This window comes from Eucalyptus grandis, chromosome 6 (assembly GCF_016545825.1).
Source record: "Eucalyptus grandis isolate ANBG69807.140 chromosome 6, ASM1654582v1, whole genome shotgun sequence".
NCBI lineage: Eukaryota > Viridiplantae > Streptophyta > Magnoliopsida > Myrtales > Myrtaceae > Eucalyptus > Eucalyptus grandis.
The window spans coordinates 11,679,529-11,699,589 of record NC_052617.1 but is presented as its reverse complement, the minus strand read 5'-3'; the positions used below and the strand labels follow the sequence as shown (position 1 = coordinate 11,699,589).

At 40.0% G+C, this 20,061-nt stretch overlaps 3 protein-coding genes across 10 annotated transcripts; all 3 read left to right on the top strand.

Annotated features, from left to right (window-relative positions):
- The first annotated feature begins 5,432 nt into the window (after positions 1-5,432).
- On the top strand, positions 5,433-7,795 carry LOC104448280 (G-type lectin S-receptor-like serine/threonine-protein kinase SD1-1). Of its 3 annotated transcripts, none has more exons than XM_039315006.1 (7): positions 5,433-5,697; positions 5,924-6,049; positions 6,154-6,293; positions 6,362-6,572; positions 6,747-6,984; positions 7,061-7,211; positions 7,288-7,795. In XM_039315006.1, exons 1-7 carry the CDS (start codon positions 5,472-5,474, stop codon positions 7,579-7,581), a joined length of 1,386 nt encoding a protein of 461 aa, XP_039170940.1. In that variant the 5' UTR covers positions 5,433-5,471; the 3' UTR covers positions 7,582-7,795. The 3 variants fall into 3 exon arrangements, with proteins under 3 accessions (XP_039170940.1, XP_039170942.1, XP_039170941.1); XM_039315008.1 differs by having other exon boundaries at positions 7,061-7,215; positions 7,288-7,476; XM_039315007.1 differs by having other exon boundaries at positions 5,434-5,697; positions 6,169-6,293.
- A 2,783-nt stretch (positions 7,796-10,578) lies between these two features.
- On the top strand, positions 10,579-14,256 carry LOC104451487 (G-type lectin S-receptor-like serine/threonine-protein kinase SD1-1). Of its 6 annotated transcripts, none has more exons than XR_005552079.1 (6): positions 10,579-11,979; positions 12,171-12,218; positions 12,338-12,765; positions 12,853-13,316; positions 13,429-13,513; positions 13,593-14,256. XR_005552079.1 is itself a non-coding variant. In XM_039315282.1 (5 exons), the coding sequence occupies exons 2-5, from the start codon at positions 12,122-12,124 to the stop codon at positions 13,017-13,019; spliced, it is 600 nt and encodes a 199-aa protein (XP_039171216.1). In that variant the 5' UTR covers positions 10,591-11,979; positions 12,090-12,121; the 3' UTR covers positions 13,020-14,256. The 6 variants fall into 6 exon arrangements, 1 of the variants encoding a protein (XP_039171216.1); XR_005552080.1 differs by having other exon boundaries at positions 10,591-11,979; positions 12,090-12,218; positions 12,338-12,462; ... (1 more) ...; positions 12,853-13,090; positions 13,168-14,256; XR_005552077.1 differs by having other exon boundaries at positions 12,853-13,090; positions 13,168-14,256.
- Positions 14,257-15,695: 1,439 nt separating this feature from the next.
- LOC104451486 (receptor-like serine/threonine-protein kinase SD1-8) lies at positions 15,696-18,763 on the top strand. Its single transcript, XM_039314340.1, is given in 8 exon segments — positions 15,696-16,965; positions 17,158-17,229; positions 17,324-17,448; positions 17,543-17,612; positions 17,856-18,078; positions 18,080-18,091; positions 18,170-18,320; positions 18,413-18,763. Coding segments are annotated over 8 exon segments (2,229 nt in total). The 3' UTR covers positions 18,719-18,763.
- The last annotated feature ends 1,298 nt before the right edge of the window (positions 18,764-20,061 follow it).

Sequence of the window (20,061 nt, the reverse complement as noted above, 5' to 3'; positions counted from 1 at the left end):
AGAATCAATTAATGGTTGATATCTAATACATAATTGTGTTCTAGAGTCTTCCTAATTAAATATGGGCTAGTGATAATTAGATGTGAACTAAGCAACTTAAATGTGTGAGAATCGAAGTGAGCTAGACCTTAATGTTGCTTCATTAGGTTCTCGAGTTATAGAAAGCATTTGCTAAAAAACAATCTAAAAAGTTTGTGAAAGCATTGTGATATGTGTGGATATGAATATTTTTTATTTTTTGCATATTGAGGAATATTTAGCACGAGAGTATCAAATGAGTTTCCTATTTTTAATGACATAACTTATCTTTAAAACGCTTGCTGGAACTTGTCGGGACAGCTTAAAACGTTGCGGAGCAAGCCCCGAGCAAGCTTGGATCACAGCTAGTTTTGGACGGAAATTTCAGAGATGCTCTCTGTTTGAGCGTCGGTGCTGGTGGCACGTCCGAACAGCAGCTTCGTCATTGAGGTTGGAGCTCGCGGCGGCAGGTGCTCAATGTCGCTGAGCTCCGAGGCGAAGGGATAGCACGAGCGGTGTTTCGACCAAGGCTTGGCCGAAGGACCTCTCCTCTCTTTCTCACGTGTTTTGTTTCCCTCAATTCAGTGTATGGCCATGTCTTCAATTGTGTGGCCTCCTCCTCAAACCCTACATATTTAAGCTAGTTTTGGACGGAAATTTCAGAGATGCTCTCTGTTTGAGCGTCGGTGCTGGTGGCACGTCCGAACAGCAGCTTCGTCATTGAGGTTGGAGCTCGCGGCGGCAGGTGCTCAATGTCGCTGGGCTCCGAGGTGAAGGGATAGCACGAGCGGTGTTTCGACCAAGGCTTGGCCGAAGGACCTCTCCTCTCTTTCTCACGTGTTTTGTTTCCCTCAATTCAGTGTATGGCCATGTCTTCAATTGTGTGGCCTCCTCCTCAAACCCTACACATTTAATCTATTTATAGGCCACGGTTAGGGTTTTAATTTTTCCAAATCCGTATCCACGAAAATTCCTTTTTCCAAATGCAATATTTGCTTTTGATACGATTTAGGATTGCAAGAGGATTCTTCTAAAATTTGAAACCTCGCACAAATCAATCCGTAAAATCTTTCTCGAGGATACGGGGTGGCTGATTTAATTACTCTTTGTGAAATTAGTCAATTCACCAAATTAATATTTTCAACCATCAATTTGACCCATTTGTCCGGCCCAACGTAAATGAAAATTAAAATAAATGCATCTAAAACTATATGTTATGCAATTAATTAATTAAATAATATTTTTAGGGGTTAAAATTAATCCCTAATTTTTTAATGCGATAAATAATTAAACTGGCAAAAATTTATATGTCAACAGGCGGCGTCCACGGACACTTGGGCAGGGCCTAAAAGCCTTGCATGCCCACAGAAATTTCTGGGCTTAGATTTGGGCTTGGGCCTGCTTCTTGGGCTTCAAGTGAGCTGAAATTGGGCTGACTTGGGCTGCTGCAGGGCTTGGATCCAACTGGAAATGGGCTGAGCTTGATGGACTTGGGCCAAGACAGGCTGAATTGGAGCTGCAAAGAACGGGCTGGCGTCGATGAAGCTGGGCTGGACTTCTGGCTTCGCTGGAATCACGTGGACTGAACGAGAGGGAGAAGCAGCTTCGGTTGCTGGAATCGTGCGAGCAAAAGGGAAAGGCCGAAGGAAGTGGAACGTGTGGGCGCGCGAGGCAGCTGCTGGGTCGACTACTGGCTTCTGTGGGTGGAAATGTTGACCAAATGGAGACAAACTATGGTGGTTTGCAGGCGGTGATGGACTGAATGAAGGCACAGTGCAGGGAGCAGCTTCGAAGATGCAAAATAAAAGGGAAATGAAACAAAAGAGAAAGGGAAAACGTGGAGAGGGGGCGCGGCTTCGGTGAAATTTTGGGTAGTCAAAGATGGGAAAATTTGTTGACCAAGTGGGGTGGACGTGCAAAGGAGCTGGTGGGTGGCAGTGAGGAAAAGAGAAAATGAAAGGATTCGGCCGTGTGGCAGTGGATGAGCGATCGAGCAGAAGGAAAAATGAAAATGACGAAGTTGCAGGGGAAGAAGACCAAAGCTTGGGACTTCGGTGAAGGGAGACAATTGCGCGAAGAAGATGGGGAAAGAGAGACGTGCCGAGGAAGAGTAAGGGAAAAGAAAAATCAAAGTCAACCAAGCATAGCCAAAAATGAATTGCTTGGTCCCCAAATAGAGCTCAATCTTATCCCACTTGTCCAATAATACTTTCTTGTATTATCCTCACAATTAACCCATTTTGATGCCCAAAAGTGCTGCCCTTTTTCAATTCCGAAATTCACATTTTGGTCTTCAATTTCTTCAACAAATTCCCAAATTTAATGTCCCATTTTGATGTAGAAAAAACCCACGTAATTTCTACAATTTTCCTTCGCCAAGTAGCTTGGTTTGCGGTCGAAAATCTCTTGATTTGGCCAATCCGAATTCCCGTTTGTTTTCCGAAACGTCCGAATCGAATCTCCATAAAAATCCAGAATCACCAAAAATGCTTCGAACGATGAGTAGACGTTAAAATAGGTGTGACATGACATGATTTTCAATTTCTGAAATTGGGTTTAAATTTGCGGTTAATTTCAATCCAATGCAATTTTAGTGTTACCTTGTCTATCGGATAGCTTTTAGGAATTTTTAGTGCAATTGACCCGTGATCGATTTATCTCGAGCCACAATATACATCTTCGACTCATTGGCAACTCTCGGTTGTCGTGAAAATCTCTAGATTTCAAATACGGACACTTGGTACATAAATGACAGAAAAATCGGTCTAGTGCCAATTGACGATAATTTTGCAATTATGTGGAATCACCCACACACTAATCACATATCTTTATCAAATCGACCTATCTCCAGTCTCTGATCGATTTTTGACGGTGTCGTAATGACCCTTGCAGATCAACACAGTCGAGCAGTCGATTCCTGATCGAATTCTCAAGTCTATTGCGTTAAAATCCCTTAATTGCTTCCCCCAAATAGTCTAGTTATTTCGTGATTGATCACCTCAGAGAATAACACTATAGGCTCGTCAACGAAATACCCGATTTATTTAATCGAAAACGAAATCTGAAAATTCAGGCTGTAACATAACCCTCTTGACTTTTGTGTATGCTGCTCGGCTTTTTCTTCTTTTAGTAAGGTCTAGAGCAATGAGCATGCATGTTGAATTTGCATGCCAGCATCCTCTTCTATACGCTATGAATTCCACATAGAATTTGTTAACTCCATCGGAATGTGTAAAACATTGTCACCGCAATTAACAAACCATTTCAATCTAGGAAGGATCAATCAGCTGGAGAGTTCAGTTTAGATTTGTAGATCATTGTGTGTTGGTACTTCATACATAGACTCGTTACAATCCGAGGATTTTTCTAAGCATGTGCACCATGTCAAATTGAGTCAACGTTGGTGTCTAGTTCCTTCCATGACTAACGGTATTTTCGTGCATCTTACTTGAGGAATGCAAAAAGAAATGGCTTTACTAGCATAACAGTCTTTTGGTTAGTGTGAGAATAACATTTAGTTGTAAATCACAAATTCTTAAAAGAGTGGGCTTCACAATAACTTATAATTATTTTTTTATTTGAATTTTTGTGATTCAAAATAGACTTTTTTTTTAATAGTAGATTGAAGGCTGTCATGCAATCTTTTCTCAAATAGAAAATACATTAAAAATAAAAGTTCCTTAGTTGGACTTTCCAGAGGTGTCTTCTGTCCCCGCTCTAGTCTTCGCAGCCTGGCTTCTCCCATCTCCATCTTACTTCTCCTTCTTCCCTTTTCCTCTCCGCGGCCATCCCTCTCTTTTTCTTCTTCCCCTTTTATCTCTTCGTCAATGTCTTTTTATTAGCCACTTGATTTGACCAAGTCAACAAACCAAAATATTATAGAACCAGTCCAAGGAGGTGTTCTTGTCGGGCAGTGTTGCGTTCACCTGTGTCTTCACGTTGCTCATGTACAATGAGCAGTCCTAGGCTAGGACCCGAACTAATTGAGCTCTGTCACCAACTCAAAGAGCCGGTCCATAAAGTTGCCCATTTTTCAAAGGCAACATTTTAAGAAAAATTACTAAAAATTGGAGTTTAGGTTGGGTAGAGTTTGCGTGGGATTAGGATTGAGACGATTATGAGTCGTTACTACTTTGGACCAACTGAACCGACCTGGTTGATGGGCCAGCCGTGAGGGGTGAGCATGACCTTTTCCCATTGCATGAATAGACATGATAAGTCTCCCAATAAAAACACTTGTCAAACTTGGGTGGTCTACATTTCATGATCTTTGCTTACTTATTTCATTGGGAGTTTCCAGTGATAGAAGGGCTTCAGCTGGATTTTCTTGGTGAGAACCTTTGAGTTGAAAACTTTTCATTGAGAGGGAGGAGCTTGGGAAAAACTGACAGAAGACTTCATGGCATTGGAAAAGGTTCCATATTCCCCCTTCTTTTACTCTGTTTATGTCGTGTTTATGCTGAACTTGGTGATCGCATCCGATACCTTAAGTCCAGGTCAGTCCATTAAAAATGGAGAGAGATTGGTCTCTTCAGGCCAAAGCTTTGAGCTTGGGTTCTTCACTCCAGAAAACTCCCAGTACAGGTACTTGGGGATATGGTACAAATTTAGTCCTGAAAAAGTCGTTTGGGTTGCCAACCGAAACAACCCACTCAGTGATTTAAATTGTGTCCTCACATTTAACGATGAGAGGAATCTTGTTGTTCTCAACCGATCAAAGAGCATCATCTGGTCTTCGAATTCATCCAGGGTTTTAAGAAACCCAGTTGCACAGTTGTTGGACTCTGGTAACCTGGTCGTTTCAGACAATATGAGCTCTCACTCTGGTGAATGGTCATGGCAGAGCTTTGACTATCCAACTGACACCCTTTTAGCTGGTATGCGAATGGGATGGAACCTCAAATCTGGTTTCGAATGGCGTCTGACTTCTTGGAAAAGCACGGATGATCCTTCCTGTGGAGAATATACCATTGGCATAAATGTTAATGGCTTGCCCCAAATTGAAATGCTCAGACGAGGCTCCACAAAAACATTGCGGACAGGGCCATTCAATGGATTCGGTTTCCCGGGAGATCCATCGACTAAGAGTACCCTTTTCAAGCCGTGGTTTGTTTACAATGAAACATATGTATATTTGGAGTTCGAATCTTCAAGGTATGATATCTTCACCATACTCACATTGAATCAGTCTGGTCTTTCTCAACGTCTTCTGAGGAAGAGAGAGAGCTCTACATGGGAGGTCATGACCTCATCTCCCCATGATCCATGTGATCACTATGGGCGGTGTGGTGCTAATGCTTTTTGCAAAAGGAACGAAGAACCTAAATGCCAGTGCTTGCAGGGATTCGTGCCCAAATCCCCAGAAGAGTGGCAGTTATTTAATTCAACCAGCGGGTGCATTAGGAAAGCTCAGTTAAATTGCTCTCAAAAAACAGGGCTTTCTGAAACTTTCGATGCTGACTCTGCCCGACCTGATAGACTTCTGGGTAAACAAGAACATGAGCCTTGAGGAGTGCAAGGTGGAGTGTCTAGAGAACTGTTCTTGCACAGCTTATGCTAATTCAGATGCGCGAGGAGGAGGAAGCGGCTGTCTGATGTGGTTCAGCGATCTCATTGATATAAGAGAATTTGAACAAGATGTACAAAATATCTTCATTAAATTATCTGCTTCTGAGTTAGGTAAATATGTACATAGTGATTCAGTTAGCAACCACTTTTCTAAGCTGCGATGATCTTGCTTTTTTAAAAAGTGTGTACATGGTGAATGCTGGATTAATCATGGTCTTGTACCCAACTATTTACTTGTTTGCTTATCCTTTTGCTGGACTATTTGTGATCACATCCATCAGCTTCTGAACATATTATCATCCAAAATTAGTTAACACGTTTTTCTTGGCAATTCTAGATTCCATCCAGAGCCCTGTCAATAAGAAAATACTGTTGACAGTCACGGTGGCTTCAGTCATTTCTGGATTGCTCATAGCAGGTATAGCATTGAGCATTATATGGAAGAGCAGAATGAAAAGAAGAGGTAAGCTTGTTTATAATTTAGTACCCTTTAACTGTGAAGATTAGCATTGAAATTCTGTTGTCAGACCGTGACCAAATTAAATATTACTTTCACATGATAGATAGAGTTTGTCCTCGTAGGCTTACAGAGTCAGAAGGAAGACATTGATTTACCGTTATATGATTTTTCTACCATTGCCGTTGCTACTGGACATTTCTCACTGACCAACATGATTGGAGCGGGTGGCTTTGGTTCAGTCTATAAGGTAATGAGCTATGGATTTGGAAGTTTACAGAACATGATAAGCTTATTCAATTGAAAAAAATAATGCAGGGAAATCTCTCCATGGGTCAAGAAATAGCGGTGAAGAGGCTGTCGAAAGGTTCAAGACAAGGCCTTGAAGAATTTATGAATGAAGTACTGCTAATTGCCAAACTTCAGCATAGGAATCTTGTTGGACTTCTTGGTTGTTGCATTGAGGGAGAAGAAAGAATGTTAATATATGAGTACATGCCAAATAAAAGCTTGGATTATTTCATTTTCGGTTTGACCTCCTTGATCCTTTTCGTTTCCTTTTCAGTCCACCCCCATTCTATTAGTCAGTATGTCATTTGTGCCTCTGCCTGGACATACAACCAAATGCAAATCAATAAACTCATTTGCTTTAAGAGTGCTGAGCTTAAATGTTTAAGACTTACTTGGAATTGACTGTATGCAGATGATGACAGAAGCTTCTTGTTAGCGTGGAAAAGTCGCTTCGACATAGTTTTAGGAATTGCTAGAGGACTTCTTTATCTTCATCAAGATTCAAAACTGCAAGTCATTCACAGAGATCTCAAAACAAGTAATATTTTGTTAGATGCAGACCTCAATCCTAAAATCTCAGACTTTGGCCTTGCAAGAATCTTTGGAGGCAATGAAAGAGAAGCAAGTACGAGAAGAATCATTGGTACCTAGTAAGTTTCTTATCTTGATGAACGAGCACTGTCCATGAACACTGGGTAGATTTAAGTCTCGATATTCTTAATGCAGCGGCTACATGTCTCCAGAATATGCTTTTGATGGAAAATTCTCTGTGAAATCCGATGTTTTTAGCCTTGGTGTAGTTTTGCTAGAGATAGTAAGTGGCAAAAAGAACAGAGGGTTTTGCCATCCTGATCATCAACACAACCTTCTTGGGCATGTAAGTAAGTACAATATGGTTGTCCAAACTCATGTCTTTTAGGTGATGTTTAATGACATAAATGGATTTGTCCCAGGCATGGTTGCTGTGGAGCGTAAGCAGGTCCTTGGAGCTTTTACATGAATCTCTATGTGACTCCTTCATTGCATCCCAAGTAGAGAGATGCATTCATGTTGGTTTGCTATGTGTCCAAAAACTTCCTGGAGATAGGCCAACAATGTCTTCAGTCGTTTTCATGTTAGCGAATGAGGAAGCAATCTTGCCACAGCCTAAACAACCCGGTTTCTTTATGGAGAGAGAGGCATCTTTAATAAGGGAAGAATTGTACACAAGGAATATCATTACGATCACCATGCCGGAAGGTAGATAAACTTCCCATTGAGGATGTTCCCTGCAGTGTGCAATTTAGAATTTTAGATGAGTTTTCTCAGCGCAAGAAAGTAAATAGGATTAGAAGATTGTGTACACAAATCTGTAGCTAACTCGCAGCTAAGACTGTTGAAAGCGAGATAAGGGCTACAATAAAGGATTCTCGTTTTTATGATTCAGTGGCTCAGGCAACATGGTGAAGGCCTTTTTTTTTATTGATCATTGCCAATGATTATTCGTGGAGATAAATCATATAAACTCTATGACCTTTTGAAGGAGCAAGTAATTATATTTACTGCTTCAATTTATTCTTATATGATACATCGATACGTAGTATCCCAATGAATTATTTACACATTTATAAACAATATAAAGTATCTATTGTTTGGTCTTAATTAAATGAGCCCAACTTCACTTTCAGTGCATTAATCAAAATGATAAGAATAGCAAATTCTATTGTCCTGATGTTGTTATCTAGTTTTGTCAATTTCGAAATTCAGTAAACTGATTCTTTAGTATGTGGGCTAGCATTAACTTTTCTGGACTTTGGAGTTCCCAAGTTGAAATTTTCAAATATATCATGTCATGACAGCAAGAAAGGGGAAAGAAAAAAGAAAAAGAAGAAAGCAATGTGGAATTTCAGACAACTTTATCGCCCAATCTTAACCATGAAGAGAATCAATTAATGGTTGATATCTAATAGATAATTGTGTTCAAGAGTCTTCCTAATTAGATATGGGCTAGTGATAATTAGATGTGAACTAAGCAACTTAAATGTGTGAGAATCGCAGTGAGCTAGACCTTAATGTTGCTTCATTAGGTTCTCGAATTATAGAAAGCATTTGCTAAAAACAATTTGAAAAGTTTGTGAAAGCATTGTGATATGTGTGGATATGAATATTTTGATTGCTTGCATATTGAGGACTATTTAGCACAAGAGTATCAAATGAGTTTCCTATTTTTAAAGACATAACTCATCTTTAAAACCATATGCACTATTGAAAAGATATCGTTAATGTTTGTTTAGATTTAATATCAAATCCGTCTCCACATTCGTCCTATTATCTCTTACCCATCTCTCCTTTAAAAACAACAATTAACATCGGTTTAAAACCCAGGAGAAGCTCTAGGTGTATTAAGTGTGACTCAAGGGTGGTGAGTCATCTGCTTGTGTCACCCGGGGTTTACTGGCCCATGTTGTCGAGTGCAAGCCGGTTCCTCCAAAGACCAAAAAAAAAAAAAAAACACCAATTAACATCTAAAAGTTTGCCGTTGGAGATCACTTTACATCCATATTTACAATAATGCCTTTCATTTCCGAAAATGCCTCCACCCAAGTCATAAATTTTCAACCACACCCAAACCCAAAACCAAACTGAAAAAATAACCACATAACTCTAAGCTTAGTTACTGCTCATTGACTGCCGTCATGGCCACCGCCACAATGGGTGGCGGTAGTGGCAGAGGGTGATGCGTGACAAAAGAGACGAGGGTTCGTGGGTGATGGTGAAGAAGGTTTGTGAGAGATTTGGAGGATTATATTTCAAAGAGGGGCAATTTTGTCATTTCAGCAATGCGATATTTTCAGAGGATGGTAAGTGGTATTCTTTAAATATAGGAGGGTAAGTAGTAATGGCCGGAAAGGAAGGATGGTTTTTGGTATTTTCCTTTTCTTTTATTTCGTTGAGAAAAATTATGAACAACTAATGACTAAGGTAGCTCCATGACTAAGGTACATCTTCCTTAAAATTACATTCAAATCATTTCAGATCAAATAAATTTCTTTAAGCCAAAGTACTTAAAGAACCTAAACAAAATGAAAAGAAATTCATCATCGCAATAATCGTCAGCAATAAGCAGCCGCCAGTAGTCAACCAAGTGCTTTGGCATAGTAGCTTGTCTTCCAAAAGAAGCTGCGGGATAAGTGGCAATAAAACGATTTTCCAAAGCTGAAGCAATTCAAAGCTGAAAATCAATGAACAATAGTCATTTGATTGCTTATGGGAGGTTCCAACCCTAAATTTGTCAAATGTAAATAGTTGATGGACCAAAACAAGCAAAAAAAAAAAAAAAACAAAAAGCAAAAACAAAAACAAAAACAAAAACAAAACATCAACAACAACCAAAGGGTCAAATGTATGTATCTTCTTATGACAGCTATGATGCTCAGCAGAAGGGCCCCATGGTGACTTTTGGGAAGTTTCTCACGTTTCCATACATTTTGTCCATACAAATTGTCCCAAAATTTTCCATTCCGTGGGTTTTCAGTTCAAACTCAACTGACAAGTGAAAGCCTGAGGTGGGGATTTCTTTGGCGCCGGAGTGAGGGACCATCGTGGTGGATGGCAGCTGGAGTGGTGGTGGGGTGCCACCAGTGAGAAACGCCGAGGATAGTGAGTCTGACTCAAGGTGTGGTTCTCTACGTGCATGAAATTTGTTAAGTTAATTTTTTAAAATTATATATCCAATTTGGTTCATTCCACCTGATTTCTTATCTGGCTTTTTATTAGGATGTATTTGGATTTATCCGTCCTGGACAATGTTAACAAACACCGGATATAATAATGTATTATCTTATCTAGACTTAAATCCAGACCACCAAATACAGCTTAAATGTTTGTGGTGAGACGTCATCCGGAAACTGCAACAAAATGATATGCAAGTCTTTGGTTGTGCTTATAATTTTGAATGCCTCTGAATTTATGGGATTAGACCGATCACTAAATCGCTCCCTTGTTGCCAAACTTGTGTTTTCACATCTTCCTTAGATTAACACAGCCCGAATAACTTTGGGCTTCAATTTTTTTCAGTTGTCACCCTGTCTTTGTCCTGTGGGCTGTAATTGAGCCGTGAGGAGAAAGGTATGACTTTATTAATTCGCATGAATAGACATCATAAGTCTCCTAGTCAACCACACTTGACAGCTTAACTTGGTCATCTGGATCTCCCGATGGAATGATATCGTATCCCACTGGAAATAGCTAGTGATGGACTCTGCAATAAATGTAAGGAGTACCTTGTCGGGTAGGCTTCAGCCAGATCTTCTTGGTGAGAACCTTGGAGTTTGCAACTTGTCATTGAGAGGGAAGAGCCAGGGAAAGAATAAACAGAAGGCTTTATGGCATTCGAAAAGCTTCCTTATTACCCTTTCTTTTACTCTATTTTTGGCATGCTTGTGCTGAACTTGTCGATCACATCTGATACCTTAAGTTTAGGTCGGTCCATTAAAGATGGAGAGAAGTTGGTGTCTTCTGACCAAAGCTTTGAGCTTGGTTTTTCTCTACTGGCAACTCCAAGAACAGGTACTTCGGCATGTGGTACAAGATCTCTCCAAAAACAGTTGTTTGGGTTGCCAACAGGGACAAGCCACTTACGGATTCACATGGTTTTCTCACGTTTAGCCATGATGGAGATCTAGTTCTTGTCAACCAATCGAAGAGTGTCGTCTGGTCTTCAAATTTGTCCAGGGTTGTGAAAAATCCCGTTGCTCAGCTCTTAGACACTGGAGATCTTGTCCTTAGAGAGAATTCTAGTTTGAATTCTGATGACTATAGATGGCAGAGTTTTGATCATCCGTCAGACACTCTACTACCTGGTATGAAATTAGGATGGGACCTGAAAATTGGTTTCGAAAGGTGTCTGACTTCTTGGAAAAGCAAGGATGACCCTTCCCCTGGAGATTATACTTTAAGGTTGAACATTAACGGGTTGCCTCGATTTGAACTCGTCAGCTTAGGATCTGGCAAGATATATTGGACAAGACCATGGTTTGGAATACAATATAATGGTTCTTCAATTGCATCGAATCCAGTGATCAAGCCGTTGTTCTTCTATGGTGAAAATCAAATGTATCTTCTATATGAAGTCAGTAAAAGCAAATTTATCGTAAGACTACTAACCAACCATGCCGGGTGGCTCCAGCTCTATGTTGCGAGTACAAGAAGCAATGCCTGGAATATCATGTACTCGATACCCAATGATAAATGTGATGCTTACGGTGCTTGTGGAGCCAACGGTATATGTAGAATTAACAGAGATCCAATATGTGATTGCCTAAAGGGGTTTGTACCGAAGTCTCCAGAACAATGGGATCTCCTCAATTGGTCTAGTGGATGCACGAGGAGAATACCAATAAATTGTACAAAAGAAGAAGGATTCCTCAAACTTGCAAACGTGAAAATTCCTGACCTGCTGGAGTTCTGGTTGAACAACAACATGAGCCTCAAGGAATGTGAGGCCTAGTGCTTAAAGAACTGTTCTTGTACAGCTTATGCTAATTCAGATGTTAGAGGAGTTAGCAGCTGTCTCCTGTGGTTTGGAAGCCTACTTGACGTTAAGGAGTACAGAGAAGATAACTATGGGCAAGCTCTGTACATCCGCCTACCAAAATCTGAACTTGGTACTAATTTTGCTGATATGCATTTTTCTCTAGACATTCTATCTTCTAACCAGCTTATTCAGGAACAGCACCTCAAAGTTTGCATTTAATCTTCTCAGTCTCTATCCTAGATTTCGTTCATAATTCTGTGAAGAAGAAAAGGATGGTCATCGCCATACTGATGTCAGCTATTGCTGCTTTGTTTCTCTCAGCCATGGCGTACTGTCATCAAATCCAGAATCGCAGAATAAAGAGCAAAGGTCAGTATAACTGATTCTATGAATGTACACCTCCACAATATACAAAGCGACATTAAGGCCCCTTTGTGTTTTTAACATGGATTGCGCCATACATTTTTATAGTAAGTGGTCTTTCTTAGGTTGGAAAATCAAGGAGGAAGATGTTGATTTGCCACTTTTTGACTTGGCTACCATTGTTAATGCTACGAACGGTTTTTCTGAGGATAGTCTGATTGGAGCTGGTGAATTTGGTCCAGTTTACAAGGTAACAAGCCATGCATATTCCAAGGCGAGGTTAACTGCAGATAGAATGATCATATTTTATTGTTTAGCATGTACTCTATATGCAATATGCAGGGCAATCTTTTTACCGGACAAGAAGTAGCAGTGAAGAGACTGTCAAGAGATTCAAGACATGGTCTTGAAGAGTTCAAGAATGAAACAATTCTCATAGCCAAACTTCAACACCGGAATCTTGTGGGGCTTCTAGGCTGTTGCATGGAGAGGGACGAAAGGATTTTGGTCTATGAGTACATGCAAAACAAGAGCTTGGATTATTTTATCTTTGGTTAGTTCTCTAGACCCTATATTCACAGAGGTTCATGATGCACTGAACATAATTCCTCTGGTTGACTAAACATATCTGCATGTGTAGATCGTGAAAAATGCTTACTGTTAGACTGGGAAAAACGTTTTGACATCACCATTGGGATTGCGAGAGGTCTTCTCTATCTACACCATGATTGTAGACTTCAAGTAATTCACCGTGATCTCAAAGCTTGCAACATTTTACTGGATGGCAGCCTAAGCCCCAGAATCTAGGATTTTGGGTTGGCAAGAATTTTTGTATGTGATGAGAAAGAAGCAAAGACGAAGAGAATCATCGGAACTTAGTAAGAACTCATCCTTTCAGCAAATCTCTGGATAGGACCGTATATTTTGCTAAAAGACTAATACATTGCCATTACAGTGGCTATATGTCCCCTGAGTATGCATTCGATGGAAAATTCTGTGAAATCCGATATCATTAGCTTTGGTGTGCTTTTGTTGGAGATTGTAAGCGGCAAAAGAAACAGAGGATTCTGCCATCCAAATCATCACCATAACCTTCTCGGACATGTAAGAGAAAAGATCCAGAGCATATGTCGTTCTCTCTCCCTCATGTCTCTCTTTTCGTCTTGCATTTCTGAGCCCGAGATGCTATTTTTCAGCCTTGGTGTAATTTTGCTAGGGATAGTAAGTGGCAAAAGGAGTGGAGGATTCTGCCATCCTGATCATGAACACAACCTTCTTGGGCATGCAAGTAGTGCAATATGGTTTGTATAAACTTGTCTTTTATGTGATGTTTAATGACATGAATGGATTTGTCCTAGGCATGGTTGCTATGGATTGCAGGCAAGTCCTTGGAACTTCTACATGAATCTCTACGCGACTCCTTCATCGCAAACCAAGTAGAGAGATGGGTTCAAGTCGGTTTGGTATGTGTCCAAAAGTGTCCTGAAGATAGGCCAACAATGGGTTCAGTCATTTTCATGTTAGTGAATGAGGAAGCAATCTTGCCACAGCCTAAACAGCCAAGGTTCTTTAAGGAGAGATGTCCATCGAGCACAGAGGCATCTTCCAAGGGAAGAATCATACACAAGGAATATTGTTACAATCACCACGCCAGAAGGTCGATAAACCTGCTGTTGAGGAAGTTACCTGCACGGTGGAATTCAAAGGAGCTTTCTCAGTGAATGAAGGTAGAAAGGACCAGAAGATGGTCTCCAATCACTACAATCTTCAATGTGGGAAAGGTGCGGTGACCTGCACTTTGACGTTGCTTCATCAGGTTCTAATATTTTAGAAAACATTACTAAAAACAATCTGAAAAGGTTCTGAAGGCATACATGCAGTTGCCTCTTCCATGAATATGTGATATTTGTGTCCGCAAATCTATCGCTACCTTGCAGATGGAGGACTGGTTAGCGCGAGATGAGGGCTACAACAAAGGATTCTCGTTTTTGTAATTCAGTGGGTGAAGAAACTTGGAATACGCCTTTTAAAAAAAATAAATTGAGCCAATGATTATTCATAGTGAATTGTATCGACTCTTCAACCTTTCATATGAGCAAATTGTTATATTTAGTGCTTCACTTTATCCTTATACGATACCTAGATAAATACTCTCCCAAGGGAAGTATTTCCACATTTATGATTAATATAAAGATGTTTCGCCATTTGCAGAGTATCTATTGTTTGGTCCTAATTGAATGAGTCCAACAACACTTTGAAGGCATCAATAAAAATTATAGGGTTAATATCATTAAAAAAACCCCAAATTAATCTCAAATTAATTTGTTGATCACTAAAAATCTCAAATTAGCAAATTTGTGACAAATTACCTCAAATTAATTTTTGACTACAAAAATCCAAAATTGATATATTTATGACAAATTTACCCTAAATTAGATTTTATTAAATTAAAATAGTCGTAGAGTACTTAGAGAACCTAAGTAAGATGAAAAGAAATTCATCATTGCGGTAATCGTCAGCAATTAGAAGCCAACATTAGCCAACCAAGTGTTTTGGCATAAATGCTTGTCTTTGAAAAGAAACTGCAATTAGTGGCGATAAACCAATTTTTGGAAACTGAAGCGGTTAAGAGCTAAAACTCAATGAACAATTATCATTAATTTATGTTGGGAAGTTCCAAGTCTAAATTCGTCAAATGTGAATACCGTAAAAAGAAAAAGAAAATATAAATCAACGAAAGGGTCAAAGGTATGTGTGTCGTCTTTTGACCGCTATGATGCCCGGCAGAAGGGCCGTCCATAGATTTTGACGGGTCTCGACTCTTTAAGAGCCAGAACAATTGTCCCAAAAATTTCAAATTTTCTGGGTTTTCAGTTCTGACTGCAGTGACAAATGAAAGACCGAGGCGGTGATCTCTTTGGGGTCTATCTGAGAAGTCCGTAGTTAAAAGTCTGGTAATGTTCAAACCTCAAATACCATTGTTATACGGCTTGGTCCCTTTACATTCTTAAAGCTAAAGTACTCGCAATTTCACATTTCACATCGCTACTCAGCCAAAGGCCGTCTATGATGACCCCGTGTTTAATGCCACGATGACATCGATAAACGCAGGGTGAACCTAATCAATTACAGTAGATTACAATCTGTGTGGCATTGTTCAAATATGAAAATGCGTATTTAGGCATGTGCTAATAATCAAGCATAAGGCCAAAATAAGCACCAAGAATCTTATGACTAACGTATCCTAGAAGTAAGAAGCGTGATGCGTGCGAAGTAGAATTAATCTCCGCCAGTCTTGCTGGACATGTGAATTGATCAGTCAACTGAAAATTTCTATCCTGACAGCTTCGTATAAGGTTGCCAGTGGTGATCACATACCTATTTCTATCTGAATCCTAGATTTTAGCTTGCAGGGCGCAAGCACTTGTACTTTTTCTTCTAAATCTTATACAGATTTGCGGTTCTACATGATTTAGTTCAGGCATGGAAACACCGACTTTGTTCATCTGCCTTTACATTATCTGCCTGTCAGTCTTTGGCTTATCGACTGCGGCTGACACATTAAGTTCAGGCCATTCTATGAAAGATGGAGAGAAATTGATCTCTACTGGCCAAAGCTTTGAGCTCCGCTTCTTCTCTCCTGGCAACTCCCAGAAGAAGTACTTCGGCATGTGGTACAAGATCACTCCAGAAACAGTTGTTGGGGTTGCCAACAGGGACAATCCACTCACTGATTCACATGGATTTCTCACGTTTAGCGATGATGGAGATCTAGTTCTTGTCAACCAATCGAAAAGCATTGTCTGGTCTTCAAATGTGTCCAGGGCTCTGAAAAATCCCGTTGCACAGCTCTTAGACACTGGAAATCTTGTTCTCAGAGAGAATACCAGTCTGAATTCTGATGACTACTCATCGCAGAGTTTTGATCATCCGTCTGACACACTACTACCAGGTACGAAATTAGGATGGGACTTGAAAATCGGTCTAGAAAGGCATCTGACTTCTTGGAAAAGCATAGATGATCCTTCCTCTGGAGATTATACTTACAGGTTGAACATTCAAGGGTTGCCTCGATTGGAACTCATCAGCTTAGGATCCAGCAAGAAATATCGGACAGGACCGTGGAATGGCATACAGTTCAGTGGTGCACCAATTAGCTCAAATGCAGTTACCAAGCTAGTGTTCTTCTATGGTGAAAATGAGATCTATTTGGAAGTAGAAGCCAGAAAAAGCGAATTTATCCCTAGAGTATTTACAATGAACCATTCTGGGTTGCTCCAGTTCCATGTTGCCAGTAAAAGAAGCAAAGCCTGGAATATCATGTACTCAGTGCCCAACGATCCATGTGAGGCTTACGGTACTTGCGGAGCCAGTATCTGTAAAATTAGCAGAGCTGCAATATGTGATTGCTTAAAGGGATACAAACCAAAGTCTCCAGAAGAATGGGATCTTAATTGGTCTGGTGGATGCACGAGAAAAACACTAAATGGTTCGAAGGAAGAAGGGTTCCTCAAACTTGCAATAGTGAAACTTCCCGACCTGTTAGATTTCTGGTTGAACAATAACATGAGCCTCAAGGAATGTGAAGACGAGTGCTTAAAGAACCGTTCATGTACAGCTTATGCTAATTCAGATGTTAGAGGAGGAGGTAGCGGCTGTCTCCTGTGGTTTGGAAGCCTAATTGACATTGAGGAGTACAAAGAAGGCGACTATGGGCAAACTCTATACATACGCCTACCATTATCTGAACTAGGTACTTTTTTTGCCAATCATCACTTTTTTTTTCTAGACTTTCCATCTTATAACCAGCTCATTCAGGAACAGCACCCTAGAAGATTGCAATTAATAGTCTTCTCTATCCTAGATTTCCTTCATAATTCTGACAAGAAGAAAAGGATGGTCATTGCCGTATTGACGTCAGCTATTGCTGCTTTGTTTCTATCAGCCATGGTGTACTTCCATTGTATCCGGAATTGCCGAATAAAGAGCAAAGGTCAGTACAACTGGTTCTATGAATGTACGCATCCAGAAATCACGAAGAGAGTTTAAGGCCCTTCGTGAGGTTAACATACATTTTGACAACGATATTATTAGTAACCGGTCATTCTCAGGTTGGAAAATCAAGGAGGAAGATGTTGATTTGCCACTTTTTGATCTGGCTACCATCGTTAAAGCTACGGACGGCTTTTCTGAGGATAATCTTATTGGAGCTGGTGGCTTTGGCCCCGTTTACAAGGTAATGAGCCATGTATATTCCAAGACAAAGTTAACTGTAAACAGAGTGATCAGACTTTATTGTTTAACATGTCTACTCTAACCGCAATATGCAGGGCAATCTTTTCGCAGGACAAGAAGTAGCAGTAAGAGACTGTCGAGAAATTCAGGACAAGGTCTTGAAGAGTTCATGAACGAAACAATCTAATAGCCAAACTTCAACACCGGAATCTTGTGGGGCTTCTAAGTTGTATGGAGAGGGAGGAAAGGATATTGGTCTATGAGTATATGCAAAACAAGAGCTTGGATTATTTCACCTTTGGTTTGGTCTCTAGACCCTTTATTCAAAGTTATTACTTGATCATGATGCTATCTGTGTACCAAACTTAATTCCTCCGGTTGAATAGACTAAACTTATCTGCTATGCAGATCATGAAAGATGCTTATTGTTAGACTGGGAAAAACGTTTTGACATTATCATTGGGATTGCGAGAGGTCTTCTCTATCTGCACCATGATTCAAAACTTCAAGTAATTCACCGGGATCTCAAAGCTAGCAACATTTTATTGGATGGAAGCCTAAGCCCTAGAATCTCGGACTTTGGGTTGGCGAGAATTTTTGCATGTGATGAGAAAGAAGCAAAGACAGAGAATCATCGGAACTTAGTAAGAACTCTGGTTTTTCAGAAAATCTCTAAATAGGGCTGCATATTATGTTAGAAAACTAATACTTTGTCATTGTAGTGGCTATATGTCCCCTGAGTATGCCTTCGATGGAAAATTATCTATGAAATCTGATGTCTTTAGCTTTGGTGTGCTTTTGTTAGAGATTTCAAGCAGCAAAAGAAACAGAGGATTCTGCCACCTAAATCATCACCATAACCTTCTTGGACATGTAAGAAAAAAGATCCAGAACATATGTTGTTCTCTCTCCCTTATCTCTCTTTTCATCTTGCATTACTAAGCCTGACATGCAATTTTTTTAAGGCATGGTTGCTATGGAGTGAAGACAGAGCCATGGAACTCATTGATGGGTGCCTGTATGATTTGGTGGAACCTCAAGTACGGAGATGTATCCATGTTGGCTTGTTATGCGTGCAGAAGTTCCCAAATGACAGACCAGCGACGTCCTCTGTAGTGGCCATGTTAGGCAATGAAAGTGGAAGCTTGCCTCAACCTACGCAGCCTGGTTTCTTCATGAAAAGAGGTTCAATGGACTTTAGCGCAACCATGAGGCATGAAGAACTCCATACTGTCAATGCAGTCACAGTGACGACGTTGGATGGTCGATAGTGTGTTGTTGTGAGGAATTGCGAATAGATCTGAGAAATGTCGTTGATCATTTATTTCATTCATTGTCCAAGACTTCTTGGTTTGTGCGCTTGGTATAAAGTCGAATGTATGCAGGTCCAGAAAACCATTGACCACAAAGGAGGGATCAGATTGGTAGAATTTTCCTTTTCTGCCTTCTGCAAGTGACAGTTTTAAAGTGTGATTTATGTTCTTTGGAAGTTTCATATGCATTTCGGGAATAATACCTTCTTTGGTCGTTTACATTTCATGACCCTTTTAGCTGGTATGAAAGTAGGATGGATATATAGGTCAGTAAGTAGGAAGGTAGGATGGAGATTGAGAACTGGTTTTTGAACGATATCTGACTTCTTGGGGGGAAGCATGAGTGATCCTTCCTCTGTAGACTATACCTATGGTACAAATATTACCGGGTGGCTCCAATTTTAAGGACTCCAGAAAAGAACTTCATGCGAGTGTGAAGAGAAACAAACTCACTAACGACAACCTAAGGGAAATTAGTTCTTGATAAGGATATACAGTGCAAATAATTATGACCAGACAGCCTAAGACATAATTTTTTCTTATTAATACTTATTAATCAAAAAAGTGAGTTATGTACAGATCCGGTCGCCTCTACCTAATTGCAATTTGCATTTCCATTCTTAATCTTACTTTCGAAAATCTTCAGAGGGGAGGCAGTACAGTGATCCCCAAAAAAGTACAATCCTGTATGTTTTCGTTGATTACCTGATGTGTATGGAACGATCGGCATCCTCTGAAGGACTAACAAGTGGGTGCTCAAAAGTCCAAAACATATGGACGTCCGAAAATAAAAGCCTAATTATTAAATATCACTGCCAATCCGTAACCCGAACACCGAACCTTTCACACTTTGAAACCAACAAGAAATGGGGATGATACTGCAGTTTCAAAACAACCAACCACCTCTTATCAAAATATATTAGCAGGTTGGTTACAACATCACAATTTCTATAATTTATCAAGAAATATATTTGCTAAACCCAACAACTATCAACAGACATACATACAACCTTGATCATATCATGCCCATAATCCAACTCCCAAAAGTTCCCGTCGATAATGCTCTCGTGCTAACAGGCGCTAGTCGAGAAACCATAAAAATTTGAAAAATGAGTGGAATGAGCAACCATGGCCCAATGAATAGTACAATTCTTTTAAGTAGATTGAGTATTCACTATGCACATTTACAAAACCAAACTACAACTCGTTTAACCCAAATTCACAATATAGTATATAAGCAAGATCAAAAATCAGTTTTATCCTTTCGACCAAGCATTATACAAATAAGAAATACCGATTTA